The 25424-nt window shown below is 37.0% G+C and overlaps 1 protein-coding gene across 2 annotated transcripts; it reads left to right on the forward strand.

The window, feature by feature from the left end:
- Positions 1-1466: 1466 nt before the first annotated feature.
- Positions 1467-25424, forward strand: RLIM (ring finger protein, LIM domain interacting). Of its 2 annotated transcripts, XM_080652058.1 has the most exons (5): positions 1485-1672; positions 3510-3573; positions 19218-19410; positions 20767-20850; positions 22062-25424. In XM_080652058.1, exons 3-5 carry the CDS (start codon positions 19242-19244, stop codon positions 23642-23644), a joined length of 1836 nt encoding a protein of 611 aa, XP_080508184.1. In that variant the 5' UTR covers positions 1485-1672; positions 3510-3573; positions 19218-19241; the 3' UTR covers positions 23645-25424. The 2 variants fall into 2 exon arrangements, with proteins under 2 accessions (XP_080508183.1, XP_080508184.1); XM_080652057.1 differs by lacking the exon at positions 3510-3573 and having other exon boundaries at positions 1467-1672.

Here is a 25424-nt window from a genome sequence, read left to right on the forward strand (position 1 = left end):
TCAATATCAGGCTTAATAACATTGCAAGATACTGAAGAATTCCTTTTACACATTGTAGGTAAAAGTTCTAGTATGTGATTATGTAATACAAAACAAAAACTGAGTAGACACACAGCACTTAAATCATATTCTCATACTGTCAAAAATGACAAGATCAAACCTGCTGGAAAGCTGGTCGAGGAGGAGCTTATGAGGGATATTAGGGAACTGCTTGGAGTAAAATACTTATCTTCCAGGCTGATAAAATGGCCTTCATGCTGAGGAAGCATTCTCTCAAAAAAATATGTTAGGGCCTACTATGAGCTGACTGGGGATGTGACAGTGAACAACAAAAAAAAAAGAGGTTCACTTCTCTTAAGAGTTGAGGTACTCAAATAATACATTTTAAGATTAAGTGCTTTAAAGAATATTAAGCAGGTAAGGAGATGGAGAAAATGATATGTTAAATAGGGTGGTTAGGGACGTCTTCTCTGGGAAAACCACAATTGAGAAGAGGCTTGTATGATGAGAGGAAAGATAAGAAGAAAAATATTCCAGCCTATGTAAAATGACATAGGTGGGAAGAGGTTTGGTTTGTCGAAAAAAATCGGAAAAAAAGCCAATATAGTTGGAGTGTTACTTGAAAAAAAAAAAAACAGAACAATGGGAAAAGAAACATGGAAACATTCTAAAAACCTGGGTAATGTTTTTCTTTAACTGTGAAACCGGGAGTTAGATTCTGTGTGGCTTATTCTGGAGTTTCCTATAGGCATTACCTCCTAAGAAGACCTTCCTTAACTGCCCTTCACAAATTCCAACGTTATCAGATTTTCCCACCCATTTACAATCACCGCCCCTTTTCAAGTATTTCAGGAGTTACCATGAGAGCCCATCTCTGACCACTCTTTTTTTGAAATTGCAGTTCGTCGCACTTTCTCACCTCTTTCTCTCACTTTTATTCTCTCTCTCTCTCTCTCTCTCTCTGTCTATGAGAACTCGTATTTTGTTTTTATTTCCGCTGTATCCCCAACATGTACAACAGTGCTTAACATACAGTTGGCGCTTAATAAATATATACATTGAATAAAAGGTAGGATGGTGTATGAACTAGTCTGGATTTATTGTGTGAAGCGACCTCAAGTTAAACTAATATCACATTTTTAGCTCTCTGAAAAAACGGCTTCAAGCCATTAGAAGGTGACGTGCTTCAGTTTTCAAAATGGGAAATCAAAGGTTCCCACAATTCTCAGAACGCTAATTTCTCGCCACAATTCAAAATGGCGCAGGAAGGTGGGGCTTGCCACACAGTGGGCGTCACAAGCAGCTTTCCTTTTCCAGCCTGCAGCCCCCCTTGCCGCGTAGTCTTCCTCGGAGGTCCTCCCTCCTCCTCCCGCCAAGACTTTTCGAGGAATCGCCTGGGATTGGCTAATAGGCTGGGGGGGGGGGGGGGTTGAGGCCCTGGATAAGGCATCATCACTTCCTGTTGTGGGCAGTCGTTTCCTGTCGCTGCTTGGTAACAATGGGGGAGATAATGGCTGCCTGAGCAACGTTTCCTAGCGGGCGCTGGGCTAGAGGCGGGTCTCAACCAGCGACTCATCGGAGGCGGGTCTGAGAGCGGCTAAAAGAGAGGCGCGCAGGAGCCTCCACGGCGGCGGCCTTACCAACCAACTCGGATTCCCACAACTAAAACCGAGTAAGTGAAGCTTTGGGGGTCCTCTGAGAAATGGATGGAGAGCGAGAGGAAGACAGCGGAGTTGCGGCTTCCGCTTTTTCTCAAAAATGGCCTGAGTGGCCTGTGGTGGAGGAGGCTAGGCACCGCTTCCGGACCCCAGGCGCTGGTTGCTGCGGGGGGCTCCGTGGCGTAGTCGCCGCTGCCATTTTAGTTGGGTGTATAGTCGACAGCTTTCCGAAGGGGATGGTGCTGGGGAAATATTTCTTTTCCGTGGCCGCGCTTCCCACAGCCGGGACCCTGCAGAGTCTTGAGAATTTGGGGGAGGCGATTTTCAAGTTTGGCCTCAGGCGTGAGAATCTTTAATCTTTTCAGGGTTTTCTCTCCTTGGTTCTTTGGAGACTTCCTTCGCCTCTCTCCGCCCCTTTAACTCGGTGGGCTGGGGTTTGGGAGTAGGGGGAGAAATCTGGCTGCTGTAAGTCAGATGCTGGGAATTCTTGGGCCTTTAGACTTCCCAGGATTTGCAAAACCTCATTTTGAGCACTCATGCAGGGCACTATCAATTAGGCGCCCCCTGGGGCCATGATGACATCTTCCCTGAGGATCTGAGGCAAATGTGGTTTACTCCCTCGCTTGAATAACCCTGGAATACCCTTTGCCAGATATCACAGTAAGGATACCCACCCTCCCCCCCCTCCCCCCCAAAAAAAGGAGGGAAGAGCAATTGCGTGTTGTTTTACCCTTGTAAAGGGAGGAATTTGGCCAGATGATTTTCAAGTTAATTTCCGTTCAATCAGCCAACCCCCGCCCCCTAAAAAAAGCCTAAGGGTCTTGGCTTCTGCGGGCGGTACCTGCCACGTACGCCATAGCTTTAGTAACTAGTATTAACCGGTTGGGCTTCTGCTTCCTGAATACTCAGTCCCTTTTTCCCTTATGCTGATTAATTTCAAGATGGAGGAGACAGCCACGTTCCTTCCCTAGACAGTTTCACCATACTTATTCCACAGGTTAGTCCTGGAATCTGAGGCCTAGCAGGTTTATTATCTAGGTCATTCTATCGTTTGGGGGCAAGGGGAAGCATTTATATCAGGTTGTCATCCACCTTTTGCCCCACAATAATTTTTGCTGGAAATAAGGAGTCTGCACGTCCTGAATGAGAATTAACCACAATATCTTTGGGTGATTGAAGGAAGGAAGAAATAAACGTACTACTGACTACTAGTCATTTATTTCATTCTTCATGATTAAAGATAAAATAACTACTCATATCATCCCATCAGGTACATTATGTTCATCCAGGATTACTTGAGAACAGGCAGGCACAATTTTAGTTTCCCTCTCCCCCCCCCAAAAAAAAACCCGTTTTTCTAAATTGTAAATATAAAGTACCCAGGAAGACCAATCTAAATACTTTTTAAAATATGATTTTAGGGCCCACTTTCCTTACTGAATAATGTTTCATCCTGATGTTCTTTCATACTTTTTTAGTTTCTGCCTTAGGCCTAGGCCACTGCTAGGACTGCTTTACAGAGGTAACTGTAAAGTTCCCAGTAAGTCCTCAAAAGTATCAAAATATGAAAGTAATTACTGGTCTGATAAAGTAAGGCCTATTTTAAGCAAGCTTATATTAAACGATAGATTGGAAATCTTATATCTAGAATATAAGATTCCTGGTTCCTTCTAACCTCAGTCTCCCCAAATATCTTAATACTAATATTGAATTAGATTGGGTAGTTGTGTGTTTTTGTGTGTGTGTTGTGTGTGGGAGAAAGACTACAATATATAGGATGTGTATTTTTTAAAATGTGTATTTCAAAGAAAATATAAAAGAGGAAGAATAATGGATTCTTTTTTTTTCTAGAGCAGAGTGTGAAGAAAACTAAAATCCAGTTTATTGTATTACAATACTATGTCATAACAGTCAGGTAATTTATTTTTTTGTTGCGTCTCCTGATTATGTATAGAATGCATGTTTTAAAATATTCAGTTTTGCAGACCCTGTAATTGGATGGGCTTATTTGATACATGTTAATTGGTGTTGGGCATACTTCATGATGAGAATGGATGTTTTATACTGGTAATTCAAAGGGTAGTGTTTCTAAGTAGCTGGAACTCATTAGTGCTTTATCTGTGAATTTTCCTGTTTTAAAATAATGTCTGAAGTTCACTAGTACTTGTGTAGAACAGAATGAACAAGATGGGTATAAATAAATACTGTTTATATGTTCATTGAATAGCTAAAAATATCAGTAGACTTTCTTACAGGAACATGATCTTACATTATTTTGTGTTCTATTTTTTTCTCCTTCAAGATTCAAAAAGTAATTGATATATGATACTTTAATTGGTATTAACTCTTTTAATCATCATCGTTAAAGTAACCACATAATTTATTGCCCTAGCCGGGTTGCTTTTAAGAGCAAAAGGGACATTATTAATAATTATGTTTGGACAACAGGCACAAACAAGATTGTCCCAAGCAAACTGGGATGGGTAGTTAGCCTAAATTCATAACTAACTTGTATTGAGTGCTTATGTGCTAGGTCCTGTGCTATTACATGAATGATTTTATAATCATCACAGCAAAGCTTCATGAGGATGTTATCTATTTTACTGAAGTAACTGAGACTCCGGGAAGAGGTTATTAAGTAATTTGTCCTCAATTAAATAGCTAATAAGTGGCAGAGCCCCCATTTTAACCCAGGTCCGTCTAATGTAGTGGTTCTCAACCTTTCTAATGCCGCGACCCTTTAATACAGTTCCTCATGTTGTGGTGAGCCCCAACCATAAAATTATTTTCGTTGCTACTTCATAACTGTAATTTTGCTACTGTTATGAATCGTAATGTAAATATCTGTGTTTTCCGGTGGTCTTAGGCTCTACAGCAGCGGTTCTCAACCTGTGGGTCGCGACAGGTTCTCAACCTGTGGGCCGCTAGCAGGGTCGCCTAAGACCATCGGAAAACAGATACTTACATTACGATTCATTAACAGTAGCAAAATTACAGTTATGAAGTAGCAACGAAAATAATTTTATGGTTGGGGGTCACCACGACATGAGGAACTGTATTAAAGGGTCGTGGCATTAGAAAGGTTGAGAACCACTGGTCTAATGCCTAAAGTCACTAAACTTTTTTGCCTCTAGACTTAATTGCTCTGTTTAGATCAGAAATGCAAAGAAATGAAGGTTGTAATAAAAAAATCTATAGGTTATATTGCATCAAAAGCTTAAAGAGAATCTGCTTTATGAAGCAGGTGAGACTTATTTTAACTTAATTAAAATTTGATAATTTAAAATCAGAAATGGTTTTATGAAATGACATCTACAAATATTAGGCTGGTTGGATATATTCTTTCAGGTTAGTGAATATGTAGTGAAGCCTTAAGTAACACAGTAGGTCAAAGGTGCATCTGCATTCATGGAAGTATAATGTGTATATTACTTTTTCCACAGCCCTAGTGGATTGGGAAACAGCAAATCATGGACCAGCCCCCTTAATTTACAACTTACAATATGAAACCAATTACAATGTGAAAAGTCCTGGCAAACCCAGATCAATGAGGTGCTAGAATTTTGGGCTATGGCCTTGGGCTGGGATGTGTTTTTCTTTTTTGTTTGTCTAATTCCTTAACATTTCTGTGTAACACAAAAGATTAAAAAAGTAGCCAGTTTACTTAATCCCTTGAGGTTTTGATAACCAATATAAGAAAGCAATAGTACTTCTGTATCTATTTTTCTCAACCTTGAATATGGAAGTTTCCCAGAAAGTTAAGCAGTTCATATTACCTTTTATCAAAAGAAATATCTATTAGATTAAAAAAAATCCTGGCAATTTTGAACGATTTGGGAATATACTTAAGAACTTGTGGTTTTGTTTCTGGAATACATATAGTCAATATTTTATTGTCAATTTTCTTGTATTTTAGTGCTCCAATCCAATATTTTAATTTCTTTAGTCATAATAGCACCTACATATGTTGAGACAAATAGCTGTAGACAGTGTGTGGTGTGTATATAGATTCGTGGACCTTTTGCAATAATTTCATGACTACAGATTGGGCTTCTGTTATAACATTTGCATGATGATGAATTTACTGTGTGTGGGGGGGATATTGTGTTCAATAATCTTTTCTGGAATGAAAAGTCTCTTGCTTTTCCACTTGCTTGTAGGAAGGAGTTAACTCTTAATTACAATTATCATTTTTTATTCACTAAAGTTACCCTCAGTTACATCTAAGTAGCCATATAATTTATTCAAACTGGGTTACTTTTGAGAATGAAAGAGGACCGGGTTCCTGTTAAGTACTATAGGACAACAGGTATAGACTGCTACTGTACAAACGGGATATATAGTCACCTTTGTCATCATTTCTATTTAGAAACACAGATTCAGGAAGCACAGTTGTCAGCATGTTTGGTTCTGTAACACAAAATTGATTTCTTCAAATAATATAACGGTCATTTATGTAGATAATTTCTTTTTTTAGTCAAGTGATTTTAATGTATTTTTATTTATCCTTACTGAGGATATGTTTTTATTGATATATATATATATATATATATTTTTTTAGAGAGAGAGGAAGGGAGAGTGAAACATCAGTTGGTTGCCTTCCATAACCCTGACTCTGGGGATCGAACCTACAACCTAGTTATGTGCCCTGACTGGGAATCAAATCTGAAACCTTTTGGCGTACATGAAGAGGCTCTCCAACCAGTTGAGCCACCCGGCCAGGGCTGGTCAAGTGATTTTAATTTTAAAAATTGGCTTCACTCTTATTTATTTAATATTTTTATTGACTTCAGAGAGGAAGGGAGAAAAAGAGAAACATCAATGGTGAGAGAGAATCATTGATCAGCTGCCTCCTACACACCCCCTACTGGGGACCGCAACCTGGGCATGTGCCCTCGACTGGAACCCGGTACCCTTCAGTCCAAAGGCTGACGCTCTATCCACTGAGCCAAACTAGGGCTTAAAAAGTTAATTTTTGATGGAGAACTCGTGTCCTCAAAAATAGTACTTTACTTACCAATTATCACCAAAATTGCTAGTCATCAGTAATTTTACTTTAGTAACTTCTTTATAAATACATGACCCTTCTGGGTTTTGAGTAATTTTTTTACTTCTTGGGAATAATGAAAAGCAAGTCAGAATGGAGTTTGTGTGGATAAGACCAAATTCTAATGTAGTGAGGCAGCTCAGTGAAATGGGTAATCGAAGAAGAAGAAGATGAAATTCCGTCTCAAGTACTTGAGTGAATTGAAATGTCATTATAATGGCTTCCTTTGAAAACTAACTTGCTCCTATGAATTGGCAGCATTTGGCTTGATATCTGTCTTTGATTTGTTGACTTTCTTTTGATCTTACTGTTTTAGAGGGTTGTAGTAGTCAAAATTGTGAGCTGCAAGTCAGTAGACTTGCAGAGATTAGACATATGAAGGACATTTCTGAATCCTTTTGTGTATTTTTGTTGTCCTTTTCAAGTGGTAGAAATAGAATATAAGTGAGGCTAAGCTAACATTGCCATACAAATAATATTTTATAATCTCATATTGCAATAGTATCAGCAGTGGTGGAGCCCTGGGCAGCATCCTCTGATAGGCCAATGCTGGAAATAATCAACAAATTGTGTGGGTGGTGAGTGGTATCATGCAATAAGTAAAGGCAGTGAAACATCAGCTCTCCCCTGCTTTTAAAAGAGGAGTGCTTTATATTTATTTTCAAACGGATAAGATAGTCACCAAAAGGGAAATTGAAATACATGAGTGAGAAAAGCACAGCTTTTTATCTTATGTCCTAGTTTTTTTATGTTTCTCATGGTTTATTTTTCTGTCTGAATACTGTAATGTGACCTTGGTTTTATCTTATTCATAGTCATGAATTCATAGAACTGGAAAGTACTTTATACTTTAATAATCCAGTACTCTAATATTGATGGAGACCCTGAGGCATAAGTGGTTAACTGAATTGGCCAAATTAACACAGCTAGTAATAGTTAATGTTACAGCTAAGACAAGAACCCAGTATTCTTATTTTTTTTGTTTGTTTGTTCTTTTACACAGCTGAATACCACCCTGCTACTCATGGAATAAAAAAAGCCATCCTGGGTGTTTTCAACCTTTCATTTGTCTGTTAAAAATGCCATAACACTTAAAAAATATATTTTTTATTGATTTCAGAGAGGAAGGAAGAGGGAGATAGAAACATCAATGATGAGAGAGAATCATTGATCAGCTGCCTCCTGCACACCCCCTACTGGGGATGGAGCCCACAATCCAGGCATGTGCCCTTGACCGGAATTGAACCCGGGACCCTTCAGTCTGCAGGCTGATGCTCTATCCCAGCCGTGGGCAAACTACGGCCCGCGGGCCTGATCCTGCCTGTTCGGCTGTTCTATCTGGCCCGCGGAGCCGAAAGAGTGGAGGGTTCTCTTGCTCTCCCCTCTGCTCCTTCACCAGCAGCAGTGTTAACATGGCAACGTCGGGAAACACGGCCGGCCGCAGCTCCTTCTTCTGAGTGGGCGGATTTATATCCGCCCATTCAGTAGAAGGAACAACCTCTCAATCTTCCAGAGGCTCCTTGTAATGCCTGCGGACGTGTCCCCCGACATCACCCTGGGAATGCATAGACACGTTATCGTGGTGATGTAGGGAGACACGCCCCTGGAGAGCACAGTATCAGAGCATTAGCTAAAAAGGAGACCAACAACACTGTTCCCACTGAAGTTGATGTTTTAAAGACCAAAAACCTTTCAACCCAGTCTACATTGCCATCTACATCTACGTCCCGGGCATAATTTGGAAGTTGCACTAAAGAAAATGTTTAATTTACTGTTTACACATTTTGTTCTTTTCTATTTGTTTTAGTTTTAAATTATTTTATTATATTTAAGTTTAATTTGAAAGGCTTTTGTACCTTTCCTTTGTTAGGCAATTTTATTTTGCCTTTGCCATCTTCAATATAAGGTATGTTATTGTGCTATGATTCCTCCATTTTTTGAAGTTTCAAATTATAATAATTAGTGTTTACATTCTTGTTAAAATGTTTGAAATGAATAAAACTATTGAAATAAAAAAAAAAGACTGTACCCTTTTATGTAATGATGTTTACTTTGAATTTATATTAGTTCACACAAACACTCCATCCATGCTTTTGTTCCGGCCCTCTGGTCCAGTTTAAGAACCCATTGTGGCCCTCGAGTCCAGAAGTTTGCCCACCCCTGCTCTATCCACTGAACCAAACCGGCTAGGGCCAAATGCCGTAACATTTTAATTAAACATTCTGTATATGAAGAATTCCCAACACTTTTGGTGACTACATATGTGATGGTACATTATATCCTGACCGCAGTTCTTTGTGACTTGATTTTTTTAACTGCATTATATTTTTTTCTGGTGACGGTATTAATGATCTAACATTTTCTTTATTGACACGGGTAGTATGCCATTAATTTACATCTACTCTGAGGTTTTAATGAATCTCTGTTGCAAACAGAATGATACCTGCCCTTCTCTTTTCAATGACACATTTGTATGTTGATACCTATGTCGTGTGTTTTTTTAATTTAATTTTTTTTAATCGGCATGTTCTACTTTAGAACACTGTTGAGTTTGGAGTTTGTATGAACATATGAAAATGCTCAAGATACTTTAGTAGTTGGTTGATATTAGGTTACCTTGATTCCTCCCTCCCTTTTTGTTTTGAAAAAGATGGTATTTCTTCCAGACTTAGTAAGTGTGGCTTATTTTTAAATTGATACTCAAAACAGCATTTGAATTTCAGAATTCAGTTTTGTAAAGACTGTCGTTTTGTTAACAGTACATTTTGTTCCCTTAAGTCTCCATAATTGATTACCTTGATGCAGTATGTCCATTGAATATAATGTGTGTGCTTATACTTAGCACCACGTCTCCAACCTATTAGTACTGATCAAAATGTCTTAAGTGACTTTTCACCCCATAAAAATGACATATTTAAGCATTGGAGTAAATGGATTAGGATGATTAAATGAAATGCTTTTAGCAGTGGTCAGAAACTTAGTAGTCTGCATAATTTATATTACTATATGTTAATGACTAACTGCTTTAAAATTCTCAAGGTAAATAAAATCTGTTTTAAATTCTCTAATTACAGTTAATAAATCTCAGGTTTGGTTTTCTTGTTGGCTTTTTCTCGGAATTAAATTTACCCGGCACTGTCATACATTCATTGTGAGTAATTTTTGAAATGACTGGGCAAAATTTCTAATTTGGCCATTTGTTTCCAGGAATGGATTTGGATACATTGGCACACAGTATGGTGAGATAGATAACAAATATACTAAAAGTTGACTGATTCAAAAGTTAAGTCCTGCTGGGTGTATAGTACTTATAAAGGTGTTTTATCACTTTGGAAATTTTTAAACGAGGAATCAACCTAGTATACAAAGCTCATAGGGACATTGAACACTTGAAAGATGTGTATTGGGATTGATAGAATGTATTTTAAAATACATAGTCTTGGAATATATTGGGAGGCAGTTGTCCATTTAGTGTAAAGTTGACTGAATATGGATCAGAAGACCTGGATTTAATTACTGGCTCTTTCTGCTTATTAGCCACATGGCCTTTGGTAATCACTTCCTCTCTCTCTGCTTCTGTTTCTTTTTTTTAAATATATTTTATTGATTTTTTACAGAGAGGAAGGAAGAGGGATAGAGAGTTAGAAACATTGATGAGAGAGAAACATTGATCAGCTGCCTCTTGCACACCTCCTACTGGGGATGTGCCCACAACCAAGTTACGTGCCCTTGACCGGAATCGAACCTGGGACCTTTCAGTCCGCAGGCTGACGCTCTATCCACTGAGCCAAACCGGTTTTGGCAGTGCTTCTGTTTCTTATATCTGTAAAATAGAGGTAGTGAGGTGTTCATACGACTGTTGTAAGGATTAAATGAAATATAGGTGAAAGGACTGTGTAAATATAGAGTGGTGGGTATTGCTTATAATTAGGGGGAAAGCTAAGTGATTTAAGAACATTTATATATATTTTTTCTCTTAAATTGTTCTATTGGTAAGCTTTTCACAGAAATACTAGAGGCCTGTGGGGAGCAGGCCTAAGCTGGCAGGCGGACATCCCCCTACCGGTCCTTAGCGCTGCCCTGGAGTTGGAGGCAGGAGAGGCTCCTGCCACCTCCGCTGCACTCGCCAGCCATGAGCCCAGCTTCTGGCTGAGCGGCACTCCCCCTGTGGGAGCACACTGACCACTAGAGGGCACCTCCTGTGTTGAGCGTCTGCCCCCTGGTGGTCAGTATGCAACATAGTGACCGATGGTTCCTCTAGCCGGTCGATTTGCATATTAGGATTTTATTATATAGGATAGGATTTAAGTTTAAAAGTGGCTGATGCTAATTGTATACTCAATCCAAAATTTCTGATTTATGCACATGAATATTATAACTGACAGTAAGATAATAGATTGAAGTTCTCTTTTATGATGATAGAAGGAGCCAGGGGTGTGTAGGGATTCTTTTTTCCTCTTAGTTGTTAAATTGGAAATGTACTACAATTTTTTAACATAATTCTTCACTAATATTTTCACAGCAAAATGGAAAGAGATGTATTTGATCATTTGGACTGTGGTCCTCTGACATCTATTGCCTGGATCTTTAACCTTTCGTTTTCACTTAACAAACATTAGTGACATTACATCTTCCAGGGGCTGAACTTGTGGTTTATATTTATTACATTTTCCAGTATATGCCACTTAAGTGGTGAAGGAACTGTTTAAAATGAGACTAGGCTCATTGGGTATGTGTAAGATTATTTTACAAGGCATTTTAGAATATTGCTTACATTCAGGATTTCCTTTTTCAAAATGCACATATAGCTACTGGACACTTGAAATGTCACTAGTGTAGCTGTGGAACTGAACTTTAAATTTTCTTTAATTTTAATAAAGTTAAATTAAAAACTGAAGCAATGTAAAATATTTTTTCATTAAACACAGCTGTTGTTTTGATATAACTGCATTTCTGTTGAACCATTGCTAATTTATTATTTTTATGTTTGTTTTTATTGAACAATTGCTAATTTAGCATCCAGTTGGAGATGTGCTGTGAGTATAACATATACACCAGATTTCAGAGACTTGTTATAAAAAAAGAATGTAAAACACTTGACTGATTTTATATTGATAACATTTTGAAATTATTTCTTTATGTTGGATAAGTAAGCTATTTATTAAATATATAAAAGACCATATCAGGCACAAAGTGCCACTTTGATGGCACAGACAAATCCTGTGTGCAGAGATGAATGCAAAAATTGCTAGGTGAGATAGTCAGTAATAATTACTTAGATAGGATTTCATGGAACATTGAAGGGTGAATGAAATGGGGAGAACCTAAAAAAGGGCTGAGGGAACAGCATTAGTAGAAGTGTGATAGTAGTAAGGCTCAAGGTTTGTTGGAGGGCTGGGATGGGGCAACCTAAGTTAATTTGTTTGTCAAGAAAGTGTCATGATTTCACTCATGTGGAATCTCATGAACAAAATGAACAGGCAAAATAGAGACGGACTCATAGATAGAGAGCAGGCTGACAGCTGTTGGAGGATATGAAGGGGTAGAGGGATTGAGCAAAAAAGGAAAAGAGAAAAAAACTCATGGACAGGGACAGCAGTGTGGTGATTGGTGGGTGAGGAGGAGATGTAAGAGGGTATAGTGGGGATACATGGTGATGGCAGGAGAGTTGACTTGGGTGGTGAACACAATATAGTATACAGATGATGTGTTGTGGAATTGTGCACCTGAAACCTGTATAATTTTGTTAACCAGTGTCACCCTAAAATATTACATTAAAAGGGGAAAAAATAAATATGACCTGTAAGCCCAGAAGAGAAAACCAAGATACTTAAATCCATTTGACGTAATGACATTTTAGTCCAAAGGGTCTTTTGAAATCAGTATATTCAAATTCCTACCTAATAAGGATTCCCCTCTTTAATATAAAGCCTCTGCTTGAGTATTTCCAGAAATGGGTAGTTTGCTTGCTTCAAGAGGTTACTTTGGGACAATTTTACCTGTTAGGTTATTGTATTAAAAGAAGGAATTATATGCTTCCATGTTTCTTCAACTATTGGCTCTAGTTTGACCCTATATTTTGGCACTCTTTCATGTTATAACTAAATATTTGAAGATAGTAATCGTGCCCGTTTTTGTCTTCACACTAGATATCTCCAGGTGATTTTACCATTTCTTTTTTGATGTTCCCTGGCTTGTCATCATCTTGGTTACTCTAGATACTTTCTTCTGTTTGTCCCTTTTTCTTCTGCAGGTATTTAAAATGTTTCACATAGTCCACATATAGTGTGAACAGAAGGTCACACTTCTACTAATATCTGTCCCATAACAGTGCTTGGTACATGAGTTTACTGTTTGTTTGGTTTTTTGGTTCATGTCCTTCAAATGTCAGACCTTATCAGATATTTTTGCCTTATTTGAAAGATTTATATTTTTAAAGCCTTTCAACTCTACTGTTGAATTTCAGAACTCATTGATCCTTCACAAGTGGACTTACTTCATCATAACTTTCATATTATTAGCATTCAAAATAGTAACTGCTTAAGTACAGTAGCCAGATGTTAATGTGGTTTTCTTTGATTTGAGGAATTGCAGCTGAAGTACTTTTTCCTTTGTGCTTTTCTATATTTTAAAAAATTAGCTGCTTACTATTATCAATACCAAATAATATTAGTTAGCTACATATGGAAAAATGTGGTTTCCTTTTGTTAATTTTTCTATTGGCTGGCCCATGTAACTTTTATGAATGTTTTCTTTAAGCTGTTGATTTCTAGTCATCTTAAAGTTTCAAGTTACTATAAAAACAACATCTTTCAGAAATTTCTATAGTTTAGTCTTACCAAAATTATGGATTCTTAGTCATGAGATTAGAAAGCTTTTTAAAAAAATGTTAAGGTTATCCTTCCTACCCCTTCCTTGATGTGTTCATCTCATTTGTTTAAACAATGATAGGATAGTTCTAAGAATAATGATCTAAGGGAAATGATGGAAATCTAGATGTGCCCATGTCTGAACTAAAATTTGTTTAGGTTCAGCAGACAGGTAGAAACTAGGGTTTTTATTTTTTATATCTGCAAGAAGGTTTGTTGTTATTTTTCTCTTTAGTATTGACTTATGAACATCCAGATACTTCATGTGTTCTGTGTGACATTAAATCCTAGTACCAGTATGTATAGATTCCCTTTTTTCTACAAATCAGATTATCATATGTTCATGGGATTAACTTTTATTTTGTCATTGTGAACTTAAAAAGATCCAGCTGAAGTTGGATGGAATTTTAGATTGTTTACCACCAGTTAATTTAGAGTGTGTGGAAATCTGCTAGTATTTCCTAAGGCCATATAAGTAGTGAATGATAATTAAGAATTTGGGCCAGTTTTATGTACTATCTAGAGCAGAGGTTATCAAACTATTTCTGTAAAAGGCCAGATAGTAATTTTTTTGCGTTGCTGATAAAAAAGTAAAATTGGAGCATATTATGTAGTTATTGATATATAAAGAGAGAGAAGCCAAATTTCCACAAAGTTTTTTCTTGGTAAAACTTAAAATGTGAAAAACAAAGTAAAATGCAGTTTTAATGCTGAGTTTATAGTAGAAATAAATGTTAGTAGAGATGTTTCATAGTGCATATTTTCCCCCAAATAAGTCAGATTTGGGGAAGCATGGTATACAGAATTTTGGAAAATTATTTTTCTAATCAACAAAAGCAATAGTTCATACCCTTTCTAGAGGCAACTTAGAAATAAATAAACAAGAAGACATCGATTTTTAAGAGCAGTATAAATGATGTTGAATTACAGGAAGGAGATGGGCAGATAAATGAATTTCACATCCATAGTCATATGCTTCAGAAATTAGAATGATGAAGGATTGGATCCCAACAAGGATTTCAAGGACTAAACAGCCCTGCCTTTGTGAAGGGTTCCCCATAAAAAAATTAAAAACTATCTCTCCAAGAACACAGGTTCCAGTAAGAAGTCAGAACAGTTAATCAACTCTAGGATTATGTAGAAGTTTTATTGTTGTTTTTTTTTTTACTAGCTTGTTGGATGTGAACTTTTGAGGAAATATGTGATTTCATTACATTCCTTAAGAGTTTTATTTATGTATAATTAATATACCAAAATATTGCATGTTTAATGAATTCAATTTGATGCATTTGGACATAAGCAAATACCTGTGATACAGTCAAACACAATCAAGGATATAAGCCTATCCATCATTTCCAAAAAAAAAATTAAGAACTCAAAACGTAATAATAATCAAGTACAATATTTTGTAATATAGGTCTACTAATTTTAAAAAAATGGCATTTTTGGGGGGGTTAACATTTTCTTAATTGGGGTTAAACATATTCCTTATCATCAAAATCATGTGCAGGTATTCATCTAGTGCTCCTGACATAAAATGAGATTTTCCATATTTCATATTTGAAAATGTCCTTTCACAATATAGGTATTGCTATGTATTCAATCCAGAAGCATATAATTTTTTAAAAAATATGTTTTTATTGATTTCAGAAAGGAAAGGGGAGGGAGAGAGAGAGAGAGAGAGAAACATCAATGATGAGAGGGAATCATTGATTGGCTGCCTCCTGCTAGCCCCATATTGTGAATGGAGCTCACAACCCGGCCCCGACCGGGAATTGAACCGTGACCTCCTGGTTCATAGCTAAGCCCACTGGGCCAGAAGCATATAATTTTAATGAAGCATACTCATCCCTTAGAAAGTATTTATAGAATTCTATTAGACTCTTCTCTTCATCTTTACCTTTTACCATATTATTACACTGCAGTTATCACTTTTAATTGAAGGTTAGGTGGAAGCTCCTCAGTTGCACACTTACTAGGTGTACCAGTTAATAATGCGGATTTTGTAATCAAAGAAAACACGATAATTTTAAGAGAAACATCAGAAGTGCTTTATTCAAAGTAATGTCCATCACTAGCTACACATTTCCCCCATCTTAGGTAATTTGTGGATAACACCCCAATAGAACTTTTCTTGTTTTGAGACAAACCATTTAGAGACCCAATTTTCTACTTCTTCATACATTTTGAAGTGCTGCTCAGAAAGTGCATGTGCCATCGATCGGAACAAGTGGTAATCTGAAGGAGCAAGGTCTGGTGAATACAGCGGGTAGGTTAATACTTCCTAGGCAAGATCTTTTAACGTGTCTTTAACTGGTTTTGAAGTGTGTGATGGTGTGTCATCATGAAGCAAAATTACTTTGCCGTGTCTTCTGGCACATTCTGGTCGTTTCACGATCAAAGCATGGTTTAAATTGATTATTAGTTATCGGTAGCGATCAGTATTAATGGTTTCACCTGGTTTTAGAACCTCATAATACACAGCAGCTTCCTGATCCTACCAAACGCAGAGCATTGTCTTCTTTCCAAAGCGATTTGGCCTTGCAGTCGATGTTCATGGTTGGCCTGGATCAACCCATGATTTTGTGCATTTGGGATTCTCAAAATAAATCCACTTTTCATCGCCAGTCACAATTCGATGCAAAAAAGACTTTCCTTCATGCCATTGAAGCAACATTTTACTGATGACTTTTCGGTTTTCCATTTGTCTTTCATTCACTTGATGCGGCACCCATTTTCCTTCCTTTAAAATCTTTCCCATTGCTTGTAAACGATGCAAAATTGTTTGCTGAGCAACATTTAATCTTTCTGCAAGTTGTTTTTGAGTTTGACACGCATCTTCATTCAATAATGCTTGTAATTGTTGGTCTTCAAACTTTTTCGGTTGACCTGGAAGTTCTTTGTCTTCCACATCAAAATCATCATTTTTAAAGCGTTTAAACCAGCGTTCACAAGTATCTTGAGATGAGAATGTTCACCATAAGCTTCCCAAAGTATACGATAACTTTTTCTTCAAAATAAAGTAATGAATTAAAACTTCCCACAAATGCTCTTTTTTTTGGCACGAAATTTGACATTTTTAAGCGTAAAAATATCTATGATGTTAGCACCTTCAGCAAATTTGACATGAAGTTTTGAAGCTTGCTGTCAATACAACAAAATAGCATACATATCAAATTGCCTATATATCAACATATGTGTAACTCCATCTATTGAAAAAAATCCGCATTAACTGGTACACCTAGTAAATGGATTTTGAAATGAGGAAATTTTATTTTTATTTCCACTAAGGTCTGAAAAATACTTCTGGAACTATAGTTTGTGCTCATAAAATATATCTACTAATTTGTATGGGAATGCAGCTCTCATTTCTTTGATAGCACAAAGAAGTGCATATAAAACAGCTTGACTTTGTGATTCCAGTGTTATTGTTGAAATGACTTACTGCAGGATAAGTTTACATATAAGCACTATTTTGCCTTGTAATTTTAAATGTTTTTTTTTATTGATTTCAGAGGAAGGGAGAGGGAGAAAGATAGAAACATTAATGATGAGAGAGAATCATCCATCGGCTGCCTCCTTCTGCACACCCTGTACCAGCGATCAAGCCCGCAATCTGGGGCATGTGCCCTGACCAGGAATGGAACCTCGACCTCCTGTTCATAGGCTGATGCTCAATCACTGAGCCACACAGACAGGGCTGCCTGGTTATTTTAGGTTGGATTCATTAAGAACATTATGAATCCTTTAGCAAAAGCTAAATTCCCACACTTGTTTTGTAATGGTAATTGAGGGTGGTTCTATTGGGGGAAAATTTTGATCTTGGGCCTGGGTACAACAAATCACAATAAAATTTTACCAATGCTAAGCCATCAAAATGAACAAGTGATGAAGTAAGTTACTTAGTTTCTGTTTCTGACAAAAATTCATGGAACTGATGATGATGGTTAAGTCCACAATAATGAAGCTCGCCATTCACACCATTGGTTCAATAATATGATGGATTTAAATATTTTCTGCAAACTCCCTGCTGATGAATAATATCGTGAATAACCATAGACTTAAATATCTTACATTTTCACAAGGTTTGTAAATTTATCTAACCAGGTGTTTTTCTGTTTTACACATTTTACCACTATTTCAGTTGTAATACATCTTAGCAAATTCCACTTCAGGTTGTGCTGCATTAGTGTTTTCTCAACTTTTTTGAAAACATTTTCACCTGTAGTGGTTCCATGCAGATTTATAGAGGCTACTTCTACATCTCAAACTCCTTGAATAATCAGCACTTGACTCCTAGAATAAACAGTGACTAGTATCACTTACAGTTGGTGGACTTATTATGAGCCAAGGAAAACCACTCAAAATCATTTGCTGCCTTGTTTTTCAATTGTTTATTGATGTGTCCCAATATATTCAAATTTCTGAGCAATTGTATGCATCAAAACACTAATAATTTTAAATAAGTTTCTTTTCTCTGTACACATTTCTTTTTTTTAAATATATTTTATTGATTTTTTACAGAGAGGAAGGGAGAGGGATAGAGAGCTAGAAACATCCATGAGAGAGAAACATCGATCAGCTGCCTCCTGCACACCCCCTACTGGGGATGTGCCCGCAACCAAGGTACATGCCCTTGACCGGAATCGAACCTGGGACCCTTGAGTCCGCAAGCCAACGCTCTATCCACTGAGCTAAACCGGTCAGGGCTGTACACATTTCTTTAGCTTCTGCCATCAAATGCAAATTAACTCAACATCAATAAATGATTTTCCTTGCTTAGCCAGCAAATGAGCCACTGGAAACTTACTTTGGTTGAAGTCTTATTTTTTCATTTTGTGGAGAAATATTTTGTGAATAGCTTTTTTATCTTAAGTTTTCTAATTTTTACACTGTAGCTTCCCTGTGGATTAGGAATGATAATATCATTAGTCTGATAATATCAGCGTATATTTCATTACTTAAGCACAGTTATCGTGCCATTGTATGTTGCATAATAAACAATCTTTACCATCTAATCTGATAAAATAATCCATATTCTTTGCCTTTAAGAGTGGCATTTTAAGTCCACCTTCTTGATTTGATGTGATGAGTGTGCACCTGTAACTTCAAAAATGTCACAGTATGGTGATGTACATGGCACTTGAAATGCTGTCAAATTATAATTGCATCACTACAACTTACAATGCCCAGATCACCATTGTAAAGCAGTGAAGAGTGCCACATTTAGTCTGTCACAACTATTAAACTTTGTCATTATATCATAAAAGCCATAGATAATATGTAAATGAATCTATATGACTATTTCAATAAAATAAACACTGAAATTTGAATTTTATATAACTTTAACACATCATAAAAAATTCCTTCAAAATAAACATTTAAAAGTGTAAAAACCATTTGTGGGTCTCAACAAGAAAAAATAGGCACCAGAGCTTAATTTGGCCCTTGGGCCATAGTTAGCCAACCCCTGACCTAGTCTTCCTAGTAAAATAGGGCTTTTGGGGAGTTTTTCTATTATGAAATTTCAGATGAGGTCTTAAAATTTACGTCTTGACCTATATTCTGGATTTTCACATAGTTGAAAATGTTTTATAGAATACATACTTCTGTTTTCAAGATTGATTTCCTTTCTCCTTTTAGATAAATTTCCACTTGTTCATCAAGATGGAAAGTTCAGATTCTAACGATAAAGGAAGTGGTGATCAGTCTGCAGCACAGCGCAGAAGTCAGATGGACCGATTGGATCGGGAAGAAGCTTTCTATCAATTTGTGAATAACCTGAGTGAAGAAGATTATAGGCTTATGAGGGATAACAATTTGCTAGGCACCCCAGGTATGCGATATGTAGTTTAAGAATTTATATATGTAATTTGTTGGTCTTTTGAAAAATAGCCTGTTTTGAAAATCAGTTTCTTTAGCCATTATGAAGTGTGATTTTAATGCAAGGTATATAGAATGACATTTACTATATTTATTACTTGATTCTATTCACTTATATTTGGAATTATCCTATATAATATTTTTAGTTATGAGTTATATTATGAATTTATAGTGAGCTATTTGAAAACAGTGGAGCTGCCCTAACCTGTTTGGCTAAGTGGATAGAGCGTCGGCCTGCGGACGCAGGGGTCCCAGATTCGATTCCAGTCAAGGGCATGTACCTTGGTTGTGGGCACATACCCAGTGGGGAGTGTGCAAGAGGCAGCTGATCTATGTTTCTCTCTCATCGATGTTTCTAACTCTCTATCCCTCTCCCTTCCTCTGTAAAAAATCAATAAAATGTATTTTTAAAAATGTGCTTTAAAAATAAAAACAGTGGAGCTGAACAATTTTTTTAAAAAAATTATTTTTATTGATTTCAGAGAGGAAGGGAGAGGGAGATAGAAACATCAAAAATGAGAGAATCATTGATTAGCTGCCTCCTGCACACCCCACACTAGGGATCAAGCCCACACCTGAGCCCACAACCCGGGCATGTGCCCTAACTGGATCATAGGTCGGTGATCAACCACTAAGCCATGCTGGCTGGGCTGAACCATATTTTTGTTGGCTTATTTAACTTCTAGCAATGAGTCTAATTGTGGAAGAGCTAATGGGAATTTTAGTTCCTAGGACAGACTTACTCTGTTTTGTTATTACTGATTCCCTGAATATGTCCCAATCATAATCCTCCAGAGCTAGCCTTCGGTAAAATTACCAATTATTCAGAACTTTGTGCTTGGCTATTAGGTCCTATTTGATCATAGTTAAAATTCATTATTTCCCATAGTTCTTAACTCTATTTAATTTTACTAATCTTTGAGTGATTGCTTAAATTTTAAAAGGTCAGGTGTTAGTGAAAGGAAGTACATTTTGAATCATCAGTACCAGGTTTCATTCAGAATATCTAAGTTGGGCTTCTGGTCCTGCCATTTATTAGCATGTCAGTCTCTCACTCAGTCTCAGTTTTCTTGTTTTAAAATACAGATAGTAATATCTAGCTCCCAGACTTGCAATTGTAATGAATGAGGTAACACAGACAAAAGCATTGAGTAAACTACAAGAAATTTGTACAAATATAAATTGTAATGTCATGCTCCCAAAGAAATGAATTTTACCCAGGTTTCCTACTCCTTGGTTTTCATCTCAGATGGGTAAGAGTCATTGGTTTTTATTTGTAATTTGGCAAACATTTTAAAACTATTTTCAGGTGAAAGTACTGAGGAAGAGTTGCTGAGAAGATTACAACAAATTAAAGAGGGTCCACCACCACAAAACTCAGATGAAAATAGAGGTACATTTTACTTTGTAGGGGGTGGGTAGAAGATGGAATGGATTAAAAATTTCATAACAGTAAATGTCAGCTAAAGATTATCCAGAAATGGCATAAATTAATTTGGTGCTAAGTTAACTGCTCATAAAAAGAGAAATGGCATTGTCTTGATATTTGGTAAGAATGTGAACATAGGGTGTCTTTTTCTGCTTCATCTTTGGGCTGTTTATATTAATTGGGGCATTGTGAGAAATGGCATATTTAAATGTACTATTTTCTTGATTTTCCACATCCATTGAAATTTCCTTCTATCTACTGAATTATTCCTTTTTTATAAACATATGAGTTCCTCACCAGCAGAAAGAAATGCCATATTCTCTAACCTGGTGGTTCTCAATAGGGTTTAATTTGCCCCTTATGGGACATTGACCATGCCTGGAGACATTTTTTGTTTGTCAATACTGGGAGTTTGTTATCAGCATCTAGTGGGTCGAAGCTAGGGATATGGATAAACATCCTAACATCCTGATGTTTTTTTCTCAATGTGAAGTAGAGAATTTCACTATCTAACCAAAGAGGCTATGATAACAGTCTGGTCTTGAATGTGCCATTATATGTATTGTGCTAGTTTCAGACTATTCATTTGGTCTGATGTCCAATTTCATGTTAATTAAGAATCTTGGTAACATGAAGAAATATTCATACATTTTCAAACCTATAAACCTTGTTTATGTTATATTTTTACAATGGCTACAGCAGTCTTGTATTTTAAAATGTCTTATCAAAGTCACTTAAATCAAGAGCCTAGAAGAAATGTTACAGGCTAATGAAAATTTGACAAAAATGTAATTTGAACTAAAATTCTAGCCCTATACCTTAACTAGTATTTACCTTGTTTGATTACAAGTGTCTTGACAGTGAACTGAAAAATATTGTCTTCTGACAGTCCACAGTGGTATGCTAGGCTCTGTATATAATAGACTTTCTCCAGATTCCCTTTAAGAAAATTCTCTAAATTTTGTTTGGATTAGCTTGCTCTTTCAAAATGAAATTGAAATGTCCCTGCCTTTACTTACAAGTCTATGTAGTACAGCTTACAAAAATCTATAAATTTGAAATCTGTTCAGAAGCTGTTCTTTTTTTATTTCTAATACAAATTTTCTGAGCACTATTACATGATTCTCCTAATTTTAGTAGTTCCTTTTCTCCTCTTCTCCCTCTTTTAAAAACAGGTGGAGAATCTTCAGATGATGTGTCTAATGGTGACTCTATAATAGACTGGCTTAACTCTGTCAGACAAACTGGAAATACAACAAGAAGTGGTCAGAGAGGAAACCAATCTTGGCGAGCAGTGAGCCGGACTAATCCAAGCAGTGGTGATTTCAGATTCAGCTTAGAGATCAATGTAAACCGTAATAATGGGAGTCAAAACCCAGAGAATGAAAATGAGCCATCTGCAAGACGTTCTAATGGAGAAAACATGGATAACAGCCAAAGGCAAGTGGGAAATCCACGATCTGAAACAACATCTGCAGGGCCGTCTAGATCAGAACGCAATTCAACTGAAGCATTAACAGAAGTCCCATCTACTAGAGGTCAAAGAAGAGCAAGAAGCAGAAGCCCCGACCACCGGAGAACACGAGCAAGAGCTGAAAGAAGTAGGTCACCTCTGCATCCAGTGAGTGAAATTCAACGAAGGTCTCATCATAGTATCTCATCTCAGACTTTTGAGCATCCTTTGGTAAATGAGACTGAAGGAAGTTCTAGAACCCGGCACCATGTGACACTAAGACAGCAAATAAGTGGACCTGACTTGCTAAGTAGAGGTCTTTTTGCAACTTCCGGAATAAGAAATGCCTCACAGGGAGCAGGTTCTTCAGACACAACTGGTAATGGTGAATCTACAGGATCAGGACAGAGACCTCCGACCATAGTCCTTGATCTTCAAGTAAGAAGAGTCCGCCCTGGAGAATATCGGCAGAGAGATAGCATAGCTAGCAGAACTCGGTCAAGGTCTCAGACGCCTAACAACACGGTCACTTATGAAAGTGAACGAGGAGGTTTTAGGCGTACATTTTCACGTTCTGAGCGGGCAGGTGTGAGAACCTATGTCAGTACCATCAGAATTCCAATTCGTAGAATCTTAAATACTGGTTTAAGTGAGACTACATCTGTAGCAATTCAGACCATGTTAAGGCAAATAATGACAGGTTTTGGTGAATTAAGCTACTTTATGTACAGTGATAGTGATTCAGAGCCTAGTGGCTCAATCTCAAGTCAAAATATGGAAAGGGCGGAGTCACGGAATGGAAGAGGGGGTTCTGGTGGTAGTAGCAGTTCTGGTTCCAGTTCGAGTTCGAGTTCCAGTCCTAGTTCTAGTTCCAATGGTGAAAGTTCAGAGATTAGCTCAGAGGTGTTTGAAGGTAGTAATGAAGGAAGCTCGTCATCAGGCTCATCAGGTGGCAGGCGAGAGGTTCGACACAGGGCCCCAGTAACATTTGATGAAAGTGGCTCTTTGCCCTTCCTTAGTCTGGCTCAATTTTTCCTCTTAAATGAGGATGATGATGACCAACCTAGAGGACTCACCAAAGAACAGATTGACAATTTGGCAATGAGAAGTTTTGGTGAAAATGATGCATTAAAAACCTGTAGTGTTTGCATTACAGAATATACAGAAGGCAACAAACTTCGTAAACTACCTTGTTCCCATGAGTATCATGTCCACTGCATCGATCGCTGGTTATCTGAAAATTCTACTTGTCCTATTTGTCGCAGGGCAGTCTTAGCTTCTGGTAACAGAGAAAGCGTTGTGTAATTAAGGTCTGAGCTCTCAGCTATTACCTGGTATAGTGATGGGCAAACAGGAATCACTTGCTTTATGTCCACTTTTTGAGTGGTGCGTGTAAAGTTGCAACCTGAATTGAGTCATTGCTTTCTGAATGAATAATTGTCCTGTCTTCAATTTCTGTTCCAGAATAAAAGGAAATATTTAAAAAGCAATGTTTTAGGACATAAAATCTAATTTCAGTATCAGTAATTGATACACTAATGATGTATTATATATGTTTATTAGTTTCTCCTTTGTTATCTTAAAAGATCTGTCTTAGCAGTGGCTGTTTCATGTTGATTTTTAAAGTTTCCCATGCCATAGGTGAGAGGGGCTAAAGAAATTATCAGTTTAGACTAAGTTACAGTACATGTTTTATAAGTGATTGCTTAAAGCTTCACCATTCCCAGTTATTAGTTGGCACAAATTTAGCTACATGCTGACTATCATTTGTTCACCTTTTAGGCAAGGTGATATTGGACATGTCAGTGTAAATAACACCTAAGGTTATCTTCTAAGTGTATAACTGTCTCCTAAGCCCATCACTGGCACACTGTAGAAGTGAGCTTATAGTTTAAGATGTTTACCTTGTGGAAATATTAAAAAAGCCTATGCTTGTGTAAGTGAAAAAAATCACATTCATTTGTTTAAAAATGTAAAGCTATTTTGTAGAGGCTCAGTACTTTTCCAATGCACTGTTGTAATAATGCATTACAAATTGTAAAGTACCATGCATAGAAATGAAAACAACTGCTTTTTGTGAGCCAATATAGTAAAAAAAAAAAAAAATCACATCAAACAAAGTACAAGGCTCCTTTTATAAGTGTGTACATGTCAAGAGCAGAACATATCTATACTATTTAATGTATGTGAACAGCTACTGTGACATTGCAAAGTAAAGGTCAGAGTGCAGAATTGAACTACATTGAAGGCCAATGGAAATTGTGTGTTTTAACTTGGATTTGGGCAGAAAATGAAAGACGGGGGAGACTACTACTCTGGAAGAATTTAAACTTTTTCATGAAGACAGTATAATCATACTGGTTTCGTATGGTGAGATCTTTGGCACAGTATTCTACTTGAGCAGATGAAGTAGATGAACAAATGATTAGGCAGAGCTTTTCTTTAAAAAAAAACAAAAAACAAGCCACTATGACCTAGTACAATTTACATTGTTGTTTTACAAGTCTCCTCAAAAAAAAAAAGAAGGTAGAAGAAGGAGATTGTAAACCACTTTTAGCATAAAAATTGGTACAGATGTGTATACTAATAAGAAAGTCTCGAATTTGCATTGTTTTCAAGATTTGTCATTTAAGGTACCAGTGCACACTTGTTAGTATTTCATTGCTGTTTAACACAACCTAATATTTCACATTTAAAGACCAGTTGAGTAGTTAAGAGATTTTCTTTTTGAAAGTGAGTCATGTTGGGTTATTTGAAATTCAAATTTGTTGTGCTGCCCATATTTGAAGATGAGGCCACTGACTTATGATCCATGGGACATGCACTTTATGTTGTTTCCTTAGTAGTAACAATAGGTTTGTGAAAAGAACCTCAGCACTCTTGCCGAATTTTTCTTTTGAGGTTGGTTGGGGTTTGGATTAGTCTGATTGTGGAAGACTGTGTTTGTTTATTTGGAAAAAGCTAATAGGTCCAAAGAGGAATTGAACATATCCTTGGCCTTTAACAAAGTGAGCTGACTACCCAGGCATAATCAGATACTCAAAAAAATAAACAAGTCTGCTTTTAGGAACTATCTAGTTACCTT

This window comes from Plecotus auritus (assembly GCF_963455305.1).
Source record: "Plecotus auritus genome assembly, chromosome: X".
Lineage (NCBI taxonomy): Eukaryota > Metazoa > Chordata > Mammalia > Chiroptera > Vespertilionidae > Plecotus > Plecotus auritus.

Bases quoted from the DNA above. Each gene is read 5' to 3' on its own strand.
- RLIM (XM_080652057.1), top strand. From the start codon at position 19,242: ATGGAAAGTTCAGATTCTAACGATAAAGGAAGTGGTGATCAGTCTGCA. The intron at 19,411-20,766 runs GTATGCGATATG...AACTATTTTCAG, and splicing joins CAATTTGCTAGGCACCCCAG to GTGAAAGTACTGAGGAAGAG. The intron at 20,851-22,061 runs GTACATTTTACT...TTTTAAAAACAG, and splicing joins AAACTCAGATGAAAATAGAG to GTGGAGAATCTTCAGATGAT.